The sequence below is a fragment of the Lynx canadensis genome, chromosome X (assembly GCF_007474595.2).
Source record: "Lynx canadensis isolate LIC74 chromosome X, mLynCan4.pri.v2, whole genome shotgun sequence".
In the NCBI taxonomy this organism is placed as follows: Eukaryota; Metazoa; Chordata; class Mammalia; order Carnivora; family Felidae; genus Lynx; species Lynx canadensis.
This window is the reverse complement of record NC_044321.2, coordinates 74,581,913-74,597,924: the sequence shown is the minus strand read 5'-3', so window position 1 is coordinate 74,597,924 and position 16,012 is coordinate 74,581,913. Positions and strand designations below refer to the sequence as shown.

Genomic DNA, 16,012 nt, shown 5'->3' with positions numbered 1-16,012 from the left:
TTCTCCACAACTATAATAAAATAAAGCTTTGTTTCTGAAACTGGTGATGAGTACATAGGTGCTTTTGTATTCTCCTTTATACGTTTGGATGAAAGATTTCATAGTATATTTTTGTGTCAGTACTATACTGTCTTGAGGTGGTTACCTTGTTTGATTCATCATTATAAAAAGAAAATGAAAACTGAAAAATACAAGAATTTCTATTTGTCAGGTTATACCCAAAATATAAATTTAAATTTAGTAGGTAAAAGTAATGAAATGATTACTGACAATTATGACAACAGAAATACTATCTTTGTCTTGAAAACATTTTCAACTTTATCCAGTTAATTTAGAATAAATTTCAATATAAATGCATATATTTCATATGCCTAAGAGCCACAGCCAAAAATCCTAAGTGGATTATAATTGTTAATTATGTTCTTCAGGTTCCTCAAGATTAAATGTCTCTGCCCAAAATAGTAGATAGTATTTCCCCAGAATTGGTATCTTATCCTCAAAAGTTTGGCACACATACAAGGCAGGACTGGAGAGGAAGAGGAGCACTAATCAAGTAATTCACCTTCTAAACAAAATTAAAAAGGAAGTATGCATGCCTGGTGGAAGACTTAAACTGGATTTTAAAAACCTGCTACCCAAATATGTGTGTATAAGATAATCCAGCAATTGTTTTCTGCCTAAATATGTTTGTTAATTTCCACTTGCATCATAGGTTGACCTACTTACTATTATTCCATTGTAGTCTCTTACCTGCAATAGAATCCTAATAAAGCACACTTCACTCACAAGAATAAGGGAGGCAGCAGGGTAATTAACAAAGCTAAAAAGAACCCCACAGAACATAGTGGACATTTATCCCCAGAGCATGGAAGAGGGAAAGAAGTTTGTCTTCCCTTTAAATTCAGGTGTACATATCACAATATATCAGTTCCCAAGCACAAAGACAGCCAAAAATGGGCTTTTTTTATTAGTTGTTTTCCTGGTTCTTGAGGAATATTGCTAGAGTGAGGGAAAAGTGGCTACCTATCCAATGGCCAGTTGAAACAAGTCAATTTGGAGAGTAACCTACAAACTCATAAAAAAAATCAGATTCTGATCTCAGTCAGGGTTCCTGCAATTGTATAAGTTATATACATCACACACACAGATATATATACGCACACATATATCTCCTAGACAATATCTTTCCAAACTGAGATTCTAAGGAAGAAATGTGTGTCTCATTGCCTCTCCTCCAGTGTGATTTTTCTCAGGGCAGGCAAACTTTCAAGAGTGGTTCAGAATTCCTCATGTTTATAAAGACTAGAATTTGCAAAGTATCTCATAATTTCAATAACAGGTATGTTAACTATCTGTGGCTATCAAAAAAGTGCCATTTATGATTTCTCTGCTTTTGACGGAAGAAAAGTTAAGCTTATAACTCAGAAAGCTTAAGCAAGAATTGGTGGCAAGTTTTTATAATGGCTGGCAAAGAGGCCAAATTCTGTAGCTTCCCTGAAAGTATGGATTACTGTCAATGCTGCATATGAGGTATTTTCAATGTTTTTGCACTTCATTTTAGTGATCCAATTAAGACAAGTGATGCTTTTCTCTTCTACTTGTCCAAACGAACATATGTATGTATGTATATGTATATATATATATATTTTTTTTCTTTCTACTACTGTAACAAAACTTTTAACTTGAAAGACAGGATCTTGAGTGTATATATAACTCAGGGCTTACTTTATTCAATTATTTAAAACTATCACATATTTAATTTAATACATGCTAAAATGTATTATTACAACTAGGATATGTTATTATACTGAGAAGAAAAATTTATTTTGGGTAATTAAAATTATTAATCTTCTAAAACAAAACAAAATGCTTTTCAAACAAAATTAGGGAAAAAATCACACAGGAAAGTCAAGATTTTTACAAAAGTATTTTAAAAAAATATTCAAATAAATTTATTTACTAAGCCTAATATTCCTATAATTATTTTTTGTTTCTATGCCTAATCTGTAAGAATAAAACTTTGTTATACATAAAAAAGAGCATTTAGTACTATAGAGAAAGATCAGAACATCAAATTCACAGAAAGTCTGGTATCCATGTACCATGCAACTACAACAGAGTGTAATTTAATCCAAATATCACCACACTGTATTTGAAAAAATCATTAAACTTAATCATATTAAAAAAGTTTTCAAACATAGAGTAATCTTAGCTTTTAAATAGTATATTTAAACATACTGTAATCTATGCTGTTATTTAAACATAGTTATAATCTTATTTTTTTAACAAACATGTTAATAAGAGCTGGCATTTAAAGGAAGTATAATCGTATTAAAAAAAAAAAAAACTTAAAGATGTAGTAATAAGACCTGTTATTTAAACACAGTATAATCTTATTTTTTAAACATAAATCTATGGTAATAAGAGCAAATCACTCAATAAACATTGAACTGTGCATTTGAATTCATAAATTGCTCTCTTTAGCACTAAATTAATCAATAACTATATTTAGCAAGAGATAATATAAGCTAAATCCAAACACAGAAAATAAGTCTAATGTAAAAATAATATAATTTTTGTTTTTGTCTCTTAGCTGGCTCCCTGACTGCATCTCTATTTTCCTAATATGTGGATATGTCAGGAAAAGCTCCCACACAACTAAAAATTTTCAAATTTTTTCAATACCTTTTCTGCCCCCAATTAATCCATCCAGGACTGTTTTAATTTGCTTGCTGGAAAATACTACAAAAAGTCCAGTCAATATATCCATCACCATCTCTTCCCGAGCTTCAAATACAGTTAGAAAAATGGAAAAGCTCAAAGCAGTTGGAAAAGCATTGAGGTTCTAAAGGATGCCAGTTGAGATCTTCTGGTGAAAAAAATCTACTTCCTACAAGTCAACAGGTTAAACTCACTCCCAGCTGGTGGCAAGGGTCTTCGAAAAATGGAACATCTTTTCACCACTTCAATTGGCAGATTTAAAATGCTCCTCATCCACAGTGGTGTAGATGTAGCCCTGGATGGTCAGATATTCAATTGCTTGCTTGATGGCCCTGTCTCTCATGCTGAGAAGCTGGGTCTGGAGCTCCTTTACATTATTGCCTTCCTGTTGACGGCATTAATGAATCAAATACAGAACTTCCTTGTGGTGGTATTTGGCATACACCTGGACATCATCCGTTTTTGATGGAACAACAGGAGCACTGGGCCTAGAGGCTGTTTGTTGAGCTTTATCCAGCATCATATGTGCATTCACCATTTCCACAATATGTGTGGTGAACTCGTTCATGTCCTCCAGGACGCGGATGTTCAATACCTCAATGCCTTTTGCATCCTTAAAATACTTGAGGATGCCGATCACTTTGACATATACTCCCACTGGAAGGGCTATCCCCTGCTTTCCTTCATTTCTTCTGAGCCACTGATAGACCGCAATAGGCGCGGTGGTCATATCGTCAATTCTGTAAATTATGTAGTTTGAAGCCCTCTCTGCCGATCTGATTATCCCCATGATAGAGACCTGGGAAACTTCAATTTCCCTGATCTTGAAGCCATTGTCAACTAGAGCACAGGTGAGCAGCTGGTTTACACAACAAAGTATAATATTCTGGGTTCGGACCCTGGACCTTGGAGGAGCTGCACCATCCTGAGATGGTCGGTCATTGCTTCCAATGGTTCCACCCACTGCAAAGGTGCTGCCATAGCTCTGAATCCCATTTTTCCTCATCTTAAGGACAGTTCAGGCTGATTAGGAGGTAGGCTTTGGCTCTATTTGGTGAGTTCCTCAGGCGGCCTCTGACTTCTACAGTGAGCTACCACAGAAAGCTTCGGAGTGCGACAACACAAGCAGCCTCACGCCCCTGTGGAACCAATCAGCTACCAGAATGCAGCTGCCTTCAGCCAATCAGGACATACCAGCTTCTCAGGTGATCCCCGCAATTCTTTGGTGTTCTCTGGTAATTGCTACACTGTATTTTAAAAGCTTCACATATAATTTCAAGCCTTTCATGCCATCTTTATAAAAATGCATTTTTACTAGGTACCCCTTCCCTTCATTCCTAAATCCCACAACTTCTTCTATAGTCACTACTTAAATATTCATTTATTCACTCATATAATCAACTGTTCAACAGAAATTTCCAGAGCACATAAGTGCACTATGATAAAGAGCTATAGGTTTACATGGAGAGGGTGCACAAAAATGGTTACTGTTCTCAAGGAACTCATATCCTAGTTCAAGTCATTAAAACCAGAAGCATTCTAGAAGAAATGGCAAGACAGTCACCTTTGAATGATTATCATATTCAAAAGTAAGTCACATCTTACCACTGACTTCTTAAGTTGTTTTATTGTAGAATTAAAATTTTCCAGTTATTCTGACAAATGCACTATAGGTAACAATAAATACTATATTTAAATTTCTACATTAATTCAAATGACCTCTAAATTATTTTCAAGATTCTATTGGTGGGTCAGAGAAATACAAAATGTGGGCCCCATTATATATTAGGAAAAACATAAATAAAATCAAAATGCCATTTCTGTACACTTTTATGTGGTAATTTCTGAACTTAAGATTGTAGCAATTTACAGGAGTATATCCAAGAATATTTTCATATTACACCAAAAATCTATTTTCCTCATAAAACATTTTATGTTTGTTACAACTAAATATTTTTTATGATTAATAAAGAATATCAGTTATTGGATTCCACCATTGGCAAGGAACTTCTTCCTTAAAAATCCTTTGTAGTTAGAAAATAGCCTGTGTAGAGCTTTGAGTTTATTAATACTATCATTCATTTCTTTTATTGGTTAAAATAATTTAATTTTTGCTATCCCAAATTGCAAAAATCTGTGAATAGTAACCCAAAACTTGTAGAATATAAAATTATATTTATTTCTCAGGTTAAAAATGAATACTATCAGAGCCAATATACTTAGTTTTACAAATAAACATATAAAAATTGTTAATCTGTGCATACAAATTACTGAGTAACTGGATACTTAACTGTTTGACCCATGTTTTTTATAATCAAAGAGAAATTAAACATCCAAGTAATATTTGGGGGTGCATGGGTGGCTCAGTCAGTTAAGCATCTGACTTCAGGTCATGATCTTGTGGTTCTCTCTGCCCCCACCCCCCTGCCCGGCTCATACTCTGTCTCTGTCTCTCTCTCAAAAATAAACATTAAAAAATTTTAAACATCCAAGATAATATTTGTATTCTTAAAGTTGCACAATATTAGAAATCAGATTAACTATATTTTTTAAATATTTACAACCTTATACTCAAACATGGCTGTTTTATTAGCTAAATGAGAGTGTTGGTCAAAAAACCTTGAAGTTAAAATGGTATAACTGATTGTATTCCTGACAATTATGTGCAGTACAAATTGTATAAATCATACCAAAGCAGTAAGAATCACCTACCTGACGGGATTGCTGGTTAAAGAAACCCTCAGAGATTCAAGGCAGTTAAGAAGTTTCTCATCTGAAATACCAGATCGTAATTCATGAACATATTCTTGCGAAGACAGGGTGCATTCATGTTTGCTGTTTTTCAGCCCTCCCTATTAAAAAAAAATTCCATTTTAGACAGACAACAGGTTTTCAAAAAAACTTTTAAAATAAAATACACAGAAGATGTAAATATTTTACCATAGAAAAATGTGTGCAGAGTGCAATTAACTTAAAAATTCTTGGTTGTAGAACTGACATGGTAATATAATGTTATGTATATCTTAACAATCTTCTCATCCCCATTAAAAAAAATTACACTGCAATACTCATGGTCTGAACATGATATGGATTTGAGATAAACTGTCACTGAAAGATGCTTAAATTTGCAATCCAGACACTAGCATTAACGTTAGCTGGTCCTCCTAAACCCACAGGATAAACTTTTAGAAATTATCTTATTAATTTTCTTAGTTAAAATGTTTATATTCTATTCCACAAAATATAATGAATACAATTTAACACAAAACATTATGTATCACCCAAATCTATTCAAATATATCAAAGAACTAGCCTACCTCCGAAAAGACATGAAAAGTTACTAAAATGTAAAACAATACAGTTTCCATTTAGCATGTTATTCAAATTAGTCTAAAGTATTCACTAATCCCAAACTGTTTCTTCCTATGTTACTCCCATGTTGTACATTAATCTTAAAAGTCATTAAATGCATTTATCTTATAATGACTAGTTTTTACCTTAATTTCCGATATATGGGGTTATTGCTAGAACTCAATACCCCATCGCTGCTCCTTAGCTTCATCATCTTGCTATAACTTTGTAAGCAGTTTGGGGAAAACACTGAGAGTAAAACCTCACCAACACATTCATGTACTAATAACTCACAGTTTCAAATTTTAGACATACATAATCATAAGTAACCCAATCCTATATTACAAGTGTATTCCCTGAATTAAAATTCAAGTTTGCACTGCCAATGAGAATGCAAACTGGTGCAGCCACATTGGAAAACAGTATGGAGGTTCCACAAAAACTTAAAAATAGAACTCCCTTATACCCCAACAATTGCACTACTAGGAATTTATACAAAGGATAAAAAAATACTCATTCGAAAGGGCACATACACCCTAATGTTTATAACAGCACTATCAACAATGTCCAAATTGTGGAGAGCCCAAATGTCCATCAAGAGACGAATAAAGAAGATGTGGTGTGTGTGTATGTGTGTGTATGCATCTCTGTGTGTGTGTATACACACACACACACACATACACACACACATATATACTGGAATATTACTTGGTAATCAAAAAGAATGAAATTGTGCCATTTGCAACAAAGTGGATGGAACTACAGTATATTATGATGCCAAGCAAAATAAATCATACAAAGACAAATATCATATGATTTCACTCATGTGTAATTTAAGAAACGAAACAGATGAACATAGGGGAAGGGAAGCAAAAATAACTTAAAAACAGAGGGAAACGAACCATAAGAATCTTTTATTTATTTTTTTTAATATGAAATTTATTGTCAAATTGGTTTCCCTACAACACCCAGTGCTCAACCCAACAGGTGTCCTCCGCAATACCCATTACCCACCCTCCCCTCCTTCCCACCATCCGTCTAACCTCAGTTTGTTCTCAGTTTTTAAGAGTCTCTTATGTTTTGGCTCCCTCCCTCTAACCTTTTTTTTTTTCCTTCTGCTCCCCCATGGTCTTCAGGTAAGTTTCTCAGGAGCCACATAAGAGTGAAAACATATGGTATCTCTCTTTCTCTGTATGACTTATTTCACTTAGCATAACACTCTCCAGTTCCATCCACGCTGCTACAAAAGGCCATATTTCATTCTTTCTCATTGCCATGTAGTATTCAATTGTGTATATAGACCACAAATTCTTTCTCCATTCATCAGTTGATGGACATTTAGGCTCTTTCCATAATTTGGCTATTGTTCAAAGTGCTGCTATAAACATTGGGGTACAAGTGTCCCTAAGCATCAGCACTCCTCTATCCATTAGGTAAATTCCTAGCACTACCATGGCTGGGTCATAGGATAGATCTATTTTTAATTTTTTGAGGAACCTCCACACTGTTTTCCAGAGTGGCTGCACCAATTTGCATTCCCACCAACAGTGCAAGAGGGTTCCCGTTTCTCCACATCCTCGCCAGCATCTATAGTCTCCTGATTTGTTCATTTTAGCTACTCTGACTGGCATGAGGTGGTATCTGAGTGTGGTTTTGATTTGTATTTCCCTGATGAGGAGCGATGTTGAGCATCTTTTCATGTGCTTGTCGGCCATATGGATGTCTTCTTTAGAGAAGTGTCTATTCATGTTTTCTGCCCATTTCTTCACTGGATTATTTGCTTTTCGGGTGTGGAGTTTGGTGAGCTCTTTATAGATTTTGGATACTAGCCCTTTGTCCGATATGTCATTTGCAAATATCTTTTCCCATTCCGTTGGTTGCCTTTTAGTTTTGTTCATTGTTTCCTTTGCAGTGCATAAGCTTTTTATCTTCATGAGGTCCCAATAGTTCATTTGTGCTTTTAATTCCCTGGCCTTTGGGGATGTGTCAAGTAAGATATTGCTACAGCTCAGGTCACAGAGGTTTTTTTCCTGCTTTCTCCTCTAGGGTTTGGATTGTTTCCTGTCTCACATTCAGGTCCTTTATCCATTTTGAGTTTATTTTTGTGAATGGTGTGAGAAAGTGGTCTAGTTTCAATCTTCTGCATGTTGCTGTCCAGTTCTCCCAGCACCATTTGTTAAAGAGATTGTCTTTTTTCCATTGGGTGTTCTTTCCTGCTTTGTCAAAGATAAGTTGGCCATATTTTTGTGGGTCTAATTCTGGAGTTTCTATTCTATTCCATTGGTCTATGTGTCTGTTCTTGTGCCAATACCATGCTGTCTTGATGATTACAGCTTTGTAGTAGAGGTTAAAGTCTGGGATTGTGATGCCTCCTGCTTTGGTCTTCTTCTTCAAAATTACTTTGGCTATTTGGGGCCTTTTATGGTTCCATACAAATTTTAGGATTGCTTGTTCTAGTTTCGAGAAGAATGCTGGTTCAATTTTGATTGGGATTGCATTGAATGTTTAGATAGCTTTGGGTACAATTGACATTTTAACAATATTTATTCTTCCCATCCATGAGCATGGAATGTTTTTCCATTTATTTCTATCTTCTTCAATTTCCTTCATAAGCTTTCTATAGTTTTCATCATACACATCTTTTACATCTTTGGTTGGGTTTATTCCTAGGTATTTTATGCTTCTTGGTGCAATTGTGAATGGGATCAGTTTCTTTATTTGTCTTTCTGTTGCTTCATTATTAGTGTATAAGAATGCAACTGATTTCTATACATTGATTTTGTATCCTGCAACTTTGCTGAATTCATGTGTCAGTTCTAGCAGACTTTTGATGGAGTCTATCGGGTTTTCCATGCATAGTATGATGTCATCTGCAAAAAGCGAAAGCTTGAATTCATCTTTGCCAATTTTGATGCCTTTGATTTCCTTTTGTTGTCTGACTGCTGATGCTAGCACTTCAGCACGATGTTAAACAACAGCAGTGAGAGTGGACATCCCTGTTGTGTTCCTGATCTCAGGGAGAAAGCTCTCAGTTTTTCCCCATTCAGGATGATATTAGCTGTGGGCTTTTGATAAATGGTTTTGATGATGTTTCAGTATGTTCCTTCCATCCCGCCTTTCTCGAGAGTTTTTATTAAGAAAGGATGCTGAATTTTGTCAAACGATTTTTCTGCATCGATTGCCAGGATCATATGTTTCTTATCTTTTCTTTTATTAATGTGATGTATGACATTGATTGATTTGCGAATGTCGAACCAGCCCTGAAGCCCAGGAATGAATCCCACTTGGTCATGGTGAATGATTCTTTTTATATGCTGTTGAATTCGATTGGCTAGTATCTTACTGAGAAGTTTTGCATCCATATTCATCAGGGATATTTCCCTGTAGTTCTTTTTATTTGTTGGGTCCTGTCTGGTTTAGGAAGCAAAGTAATGCTGGCTTCATAGAATGAGTCTGGAAGTTTTCCTTCCCTTCCCATTTTTTGGAACAGCTTGAGAAGGATAGGTATTATCTCTGATTTAAATGTCTCATAGAATTCCCCTGGGAAGCCATCTGGTCCTGGACTCTTATTTGTTGGGAGATTTTTGATGACTGATTCAATTTCTTCGCTGGTTATGGGTCTGTTTAAGCTTTCTATTTCCTCCTGATTGAGTTTTGGAAGTGTGTGGGTGTTTAGAAATTTGTCCATTTCTTCCAGGTTGTCCAGTTTGTTGGCATATAATTTTTCATAGTATTCCCTGATAATTGCTTGTATCTCTGAGGGATTGGTTGTAATAATTCCATTTTTATTCATGATTTTATCTGTTTGAGTCCTCTCCCTTTTCTTTTTGAGAAGCCTGGCTAGAGGTATATCAATTTTGTTTATTTTTTCAAAAAACCAACTCTTGGTTTCATTGATCTGCTCTAGACTTTTTTTAGATTCTATAATGTTTATTTCTGCTCTGATCTTTATTATTTCTCTTCTTCTGCTGGGTTTGGGGTATCTTTGCTGCTCTGCTTCTATTTCCTTTAGGTGTGCTGTTAGATTTTTGTATTTGGGATTTTTCTATTTTCTTGAGATAGGCCTGGATTGCAATGTATTTTCCTCTCAGGACTGCCTTCGCTGCATCCCAAAGCGTTTGGATTGTTGTATTTTCATTTTAATTTCTTTTCATATATATTTTTTTAATTTCTTCTCTAATTCCCTGGATGACCCATTCATTCTTTAGTATGGTGTTCTTTAACCTCCAGGCTTTTCGACCGTTTCCAGTCTTTTTCCTGTGGTTGATTTCAAGTTTCATAGCATTGTGGTCTGAAAATATGCATGGTATGATTTCAATTCTTTTGTATTTATTGAGGGCTGTTTTGTGACCCAGTATGCGATCTATCTTGGAGTATGTTCCACGTGTACTTGAGAAGAAAGTATATTCTTTTGCTTTGGGATGCAGAGTTCTAAATATATCTGTCAAGTCCATCTGATCCAATGTATTATTCAGGGCCCTTGTTTCTTTATTGATCCTGTGTCTAGATGATCTATCCATTGTTTAAGTGGAGTATTAAAGTCCCCTGCAATGACCACATTCTTATCAATAAGGTTGCTTATGTTTGTGATTGTTTTATATTTTGGGGGGATCCCATATTCAGTGCATAGACATAATTCTTAGCTCTTCCCGATGGATAGACCCTGTAATTATTATGTAACGCCCTTATTCATCTCTTGTTACTGACTTTAATTTAAAGTCTAGCTTGTCTGATATAAGTATGGCTACTCCAGCTGTCTTTTGACTTCCAGTAGCATGATAGCTAGTTCTACATCCCCTCACTTTCAATCTGAAGGTGTCCTCAGGTCTAAAATGAGTTTCTTGTAGACAGAAAATAGATGCTCTTGTTTTTTAATCCATGCTGATACCCTATGTCTTCTGGTTGGAGCATTTAGTCCTTTTACATTCAGTGTTATTTTGAAAGATATGGGTTTAGAGTCATGGTGATGTCTGTAGGTCATGCTTGTAGTGATGTCTCTGGTACATTGTGGTCCTTGCAACATTTCACTCACAGAATTCTCCTTAGGATCTCTTGTAGGGCTGGTTTAGGGGTGATGAATTCCTTCAGTTTTTGTTTGTTTGGGAAGACCTTTATCTCTCCTTCTATTCTGAATGACAGACTTGCTGGATAACAGATTCTCGGCTGCATATTTTTTCTGTTTGTCACATTGAAGATTTCCTGCCATTGCTTTCTGGCCTGCCAAGTTTCAGTAGATAGTTCTGCCACTAGTCTTATCGCTCTCCTTTTATATGGTAGAGCGTGTTTATCCCTAGCTGCTTTCAGAATCTTCTCTTTATCCTTGTACTTTGCCAGTTCCACTATGATATGTCATGCAGAAGATCGATTCAAGTTACGGCTGAAGGGAGTCCTCTGTGCCTCTTAGATTTCAATGCCTTTTTCCTTCCCCAGATCAGGGAAGTTCTCAACTATGATTTGTTCAAGTACACCTTCAGCCCCTTTCTCTCTCTCTTCTATTTCAGGAATTCCTATGATATGGATATTGTTCATTTGACTGCATCACTTAGTTCTCTAATTCTTCCCTCATACTCCTGGATTTTTTTATCCCTCTTTTTCTCAGCTTCCTCTTTTTCCATAATTTTATCTTCTAATTCATCTATTCTCTCCTCTGCCTCTTCAATACGAGCTGTGGTCACCTCCATTTTATTTTGCACCTCATTTATAGCATTTTTAGCTCCTCATGACTATTTCTTAGTCTCTTGATCTCTGTAGCAATAGATTCTCTGTTGTCCTCTATACTTTTTTTCAAGCCCAGTGATTAATTTTATTACTATTATTCTAAATTCTTGTTCTGTCATATTGCTTAAATCATTTTTGATCAATTCATTAGCTGTCGCTACTTCCTGGAATTTCTTTGGAGGAGAATTTTTCCATTTCGTCATTTTGGATAGTCCCTGGCATGGCGCAGAACTGCAGGGCACTTCCCCTGTGCTTTCTGGAGTAAGTTGCATTGGTGGGTGGGGCCGCAGTCAGTCCTGATGTCTGCCCCCAGCCCACCACTGGGGCCACAGTCAGATCGGTGTGTACCTTATCTTCCCCTCTCCCAGGGGCAGACTCACTGTGGCAGGACTCACTGTGGAGTGGTGTGGCCCCTGTCTGGGCTACTTGCACATTGCTAGGCTTGTGGTGCTGCTTCTATGGGATCTGGGGTATTAGCCGGGGTGGATCCACAAGGTGCACAGGGGCAGGAGGGGCAGGCTTAGCTCGCTTTGCTGTTGGTGGTCCCCTGAAGGAGGGGCCCTGCAGCACTGGGAGGGAAGCAGGCAGACCAGTCATTGGGATGGATCCACAGAAGCACAGCACTGGGTGTTTGCATGGTGCAAGCAAGTTCAGTGATGGGAACTGGTTCCCTTTGGGATTTCGGCTGGGGGATGAGAGAGGGAGATGGCATTTCCCAGTGCCTTTGTTCCCCGGAGCTGAGCTTTGTCTTACAGGGCTCAACAACTCTCCCTCCCAGTGTCCTCTCACGCTCCTGCTCTCTGAGCAGAGCTATTGACTTATAACATTCCAGATGTTAAGTCCCACTGGCTGTCAGAACTCACAGAGTCTGGACCCTCCACTTTTGCAAGCCAGAGAGACTCGGGGTTTTCCGCCTTGCCAGGCAGCCTGCCCTTCCACTGCCCCGGCTCTCTCCCACCAGTCTGCGTAGTGAGCACCACCTCTCAGCCCTTCCTACCCTCTTCCATGGGCCTCTTGTCTATGCTTGGCTCCAGAGAGTCCGTTCTTCTAGTCTTCTGGCAGTTTTTTGGGTTATTTAGGCAGATGTGGGTGGAATCTAAGTGATCAGCAGGACACGGTGAGCCCAGCGTCCTCCTAGGCCACCATCTTTCAAGCTTACTTTTCCATAAGAGTCTTTTAAATACAAAGAACAAACTGAGGGTTGCTAGAGGGGAGTTAGGTGGGGGGATGGGCTAAATGGGTGATGAGCATTAAGGAGGTCACTTGTTGGGATGAGCACTGGGTGTTATATGTAAGTGATAAATCACTAAATTCTATTCCTGACATCATTATTACCCTACATATTAACTAACTTGGATTTAAGTAAAAATAAAACAAAAATTCTACTTTGAGTCCCATTTTCCAAGTTCATACTAATTACACTTAGTTTCTGTAAGTATCTAAGCTAGAATAAGGAAAGATTTGTTTTTTTCCAATTTAGTAGAAGTCATATCATTAGAAGGTACAGAATTTAAAAAATAATGTGTATGGCACCTGGGTAGCTCAGTTGGTTGGGTGTCTGACTTCGGTTCAGGTCATGATCTCATGGCTTGTGAGTTTGAGCCCCGTGTTGGGCTCTGTGCTGACAGCTCAGAGCCTAGAGCCTGCTTTGGATTCTCTGTCTCCCTCTCTCTTTGCTCCTCCCCCATTCATGCTCTGTTTCTCTCAAAAATAAATAAACATCAAAAAAATTAGTGTTAATGAGAAATGGATTTCCTAGGGTTTCAAGGTGTTTGTCTTTTATTGAGAATCATTCCTGAATATAGAAATTGTAGATCATTCTTAATGTCTGAATTGTTTTTAAATTCCACTGAATAGGAAGTAAATGTTTGAAGTCTGATAAAGTCTTATATAGGGGAATTGTATTCCCTTATAGTGCTGCAGCACTATCACTACTCTAGTACTTAAGACATTGGGACAGAGGTCATTATTTGTGTCTATCACTCTTTGAGACACTGAACTCCATGTATGCTAAGAATCTAACACAGTGACTCAATTTAGTGAGCAACAGAAGTGTAGTATTATTGAATCTGTCCATAACAATTACAGAACAAACAATGCAATTTCATAATTTTAACCCAAATATTTTGTGTAATGCACACTAACTTGATTTTTCTTCATTTTTTTAGTGTATACAGATATTTAAGAATTCTACTACCGAATGAATCATGACATAGATGGCAAAGTAAAACCATCATCATGAAATCATTTCCACATTTGTATAACTTATTTACCCAACTCTTAAGGCTGTAGATCCAAGTTAACATTTATAGCATGAAATGTTACAAGTCAGCAGTCACAGTCCACTTTCATATGATCCTCAAACTCATTGTCTTAATTAATGGATAATAAGACCCTACTAATCTTTCCCTGGAAGCTTGTACATGAGTTTATTACTGTAAATGACCTTTATATTTGCTGTTTTCTATGCCTGGAGGATTCATACTCCTGACCTCTATATTGCTAACTCATCATCGAAGTCTCAGCCCAACATTCCTCTCCCCACCACTCTCATCATCATGTCATTTTTAATCTCATTTACAGTATTAACTCTATGTAGGTTTACATTGTTTAGCACTTTACTAGGATCTTGCCTACCTTATTCACCACTGTGTCTCCAGATTTTAACACAATGCCTGGCACACAGTAAGTACTCAGAACATATTTCTTGAATTAATTACTTAATTAATTAATTAATGGTGAATAAACAAATGGGTTAATGTCTGATGAGTTTCAGCATGCTGAAACTTCAGAACTTAGTTTAGTTTTGCTTCACAATATTAGCCTTCTGAGATGTTACAATATATTCAGAAATGCAAGTGCAGAATACATAAGTTGAGACTATATATGGCATCCTACAAACAGCTCAAACTGCCATAGAATTTGAATTGTGGCCTTCTTACTTACCTTCTAGGTAATTGTTGAGCAGGCTATTCAACTAATCTCTATAAACCTGTTTGCTCATCCACAATATAGGGTAATAAACACGGACCCCTCATGTTTATTATGAGGATTAAGTAAGACAAATCATATAAAGTGTTTAAAACATACATTCCATATGTGCTGTCTCAAAGACAAAGTAAACTTCTCAGAAATGGTTATTCCCTTCTTCTATACGGTCATGTCTGAGATATTCCTCATGGAACAAGTAAGACAGCCCAAAACCTTGGGAATCCCTATTCCTCCAAGTCTTAGAATCAGGTTTAATTATGTAATTTAGGATATTTGGCGGTCATAAGAAGTGGAAGCAATCTAATGGAGAATACAAAAAATAACCTTATAAAACAAATCCCTTTTACCAAGCTTTCAAGGGTCTTAACGTAAGTTCATATTTGAAGATTATGAAAACATAATAGCATATCAAGGAGGGGATTATGCTTAAATATCAGCTCTTCTAACAGCCTCATTACAGAAATAATCAAGGTGACTGTCCAAGTTCACAAATTCGTGAGTTTGCAAGAATAAAACACTAATATTCTGGTGCTCAGGTTACTCGTTTTCCAATATATGTCATTTTCTGAATGTCACTTTTTGAATAAAAAATTGAAGTTACAAGTATTTAATTCTGAAATCTCTATTAAAAATGCCAAGGTATCTTCAACACAACCAATATGGTGCAAAATAATGTTCAAGAAATCACCTAAAAACAAAACAGTGCAATAGAGTAAACTAATTCTCACTATATTTAATAGGGCTGTCATACAAGAATGACTTATTATTAACACACTGTTCTGATACTGAACAAAGGAAACAACTAGATAATGCAGAGATAATAATGGAAATTTTAATTAGGTGCTCTGTATGAGATTAATGAAAATTACCACTGTGCCCGTTTGATCTTTAAAAAATAATGCAAAGCTAGCAATTATCATACATCATGCTTTTCCAAAGCTAGGCTAACAAAAAGCTTCCCTAAATTGAAACCATTCCTTAATTTGAAAATCATTAAGATAGAGATACTTGTCAGTGTGACTATGCTTATATTTTCTAAGATACCACAAACACAAATACACACACACACACACACACACACACACACATACTGTGGGCCACTTTAATAATTACATTCTGTTAACTCTGACATCAAATGCCAGTATCAAAACCAAATAAATAATATTCCAAAAAGAACATTTTAGGTTTGCATAGGATATACTACTTGATATTTTTTATTTATAAGTTTTTA

At 36.3% G+C, this 16,012-nt stretch overlaps 1 protein-coding gene across 9 annotated transcripts in view; it reads right to left on the bottom strand.

The window, feature by feature from the left end:
- The window catches only part of DIAPH2 (diaphanous related formin 2), a 1,054,294-nt gene that overhangs the window by 826,709 nt on the left and 211,573 nt on the right, over window positions 1–16,012 (bottom strand). For all 9 annotated transcript variants that reach the window (XM_030305030.1, XM_030305024.1, XM_032592287.1 and 6 more), the window contains one exon: window positions 5,434–5,573. In XM_030305030.1, the coding sequence (XP_030160890.1) occupies window positions 5,434–5,573 (140 nt within the window). The remainder of the gene's footprint in view (window positions 1–5,433; window positions 5,574–16,012) is intronic.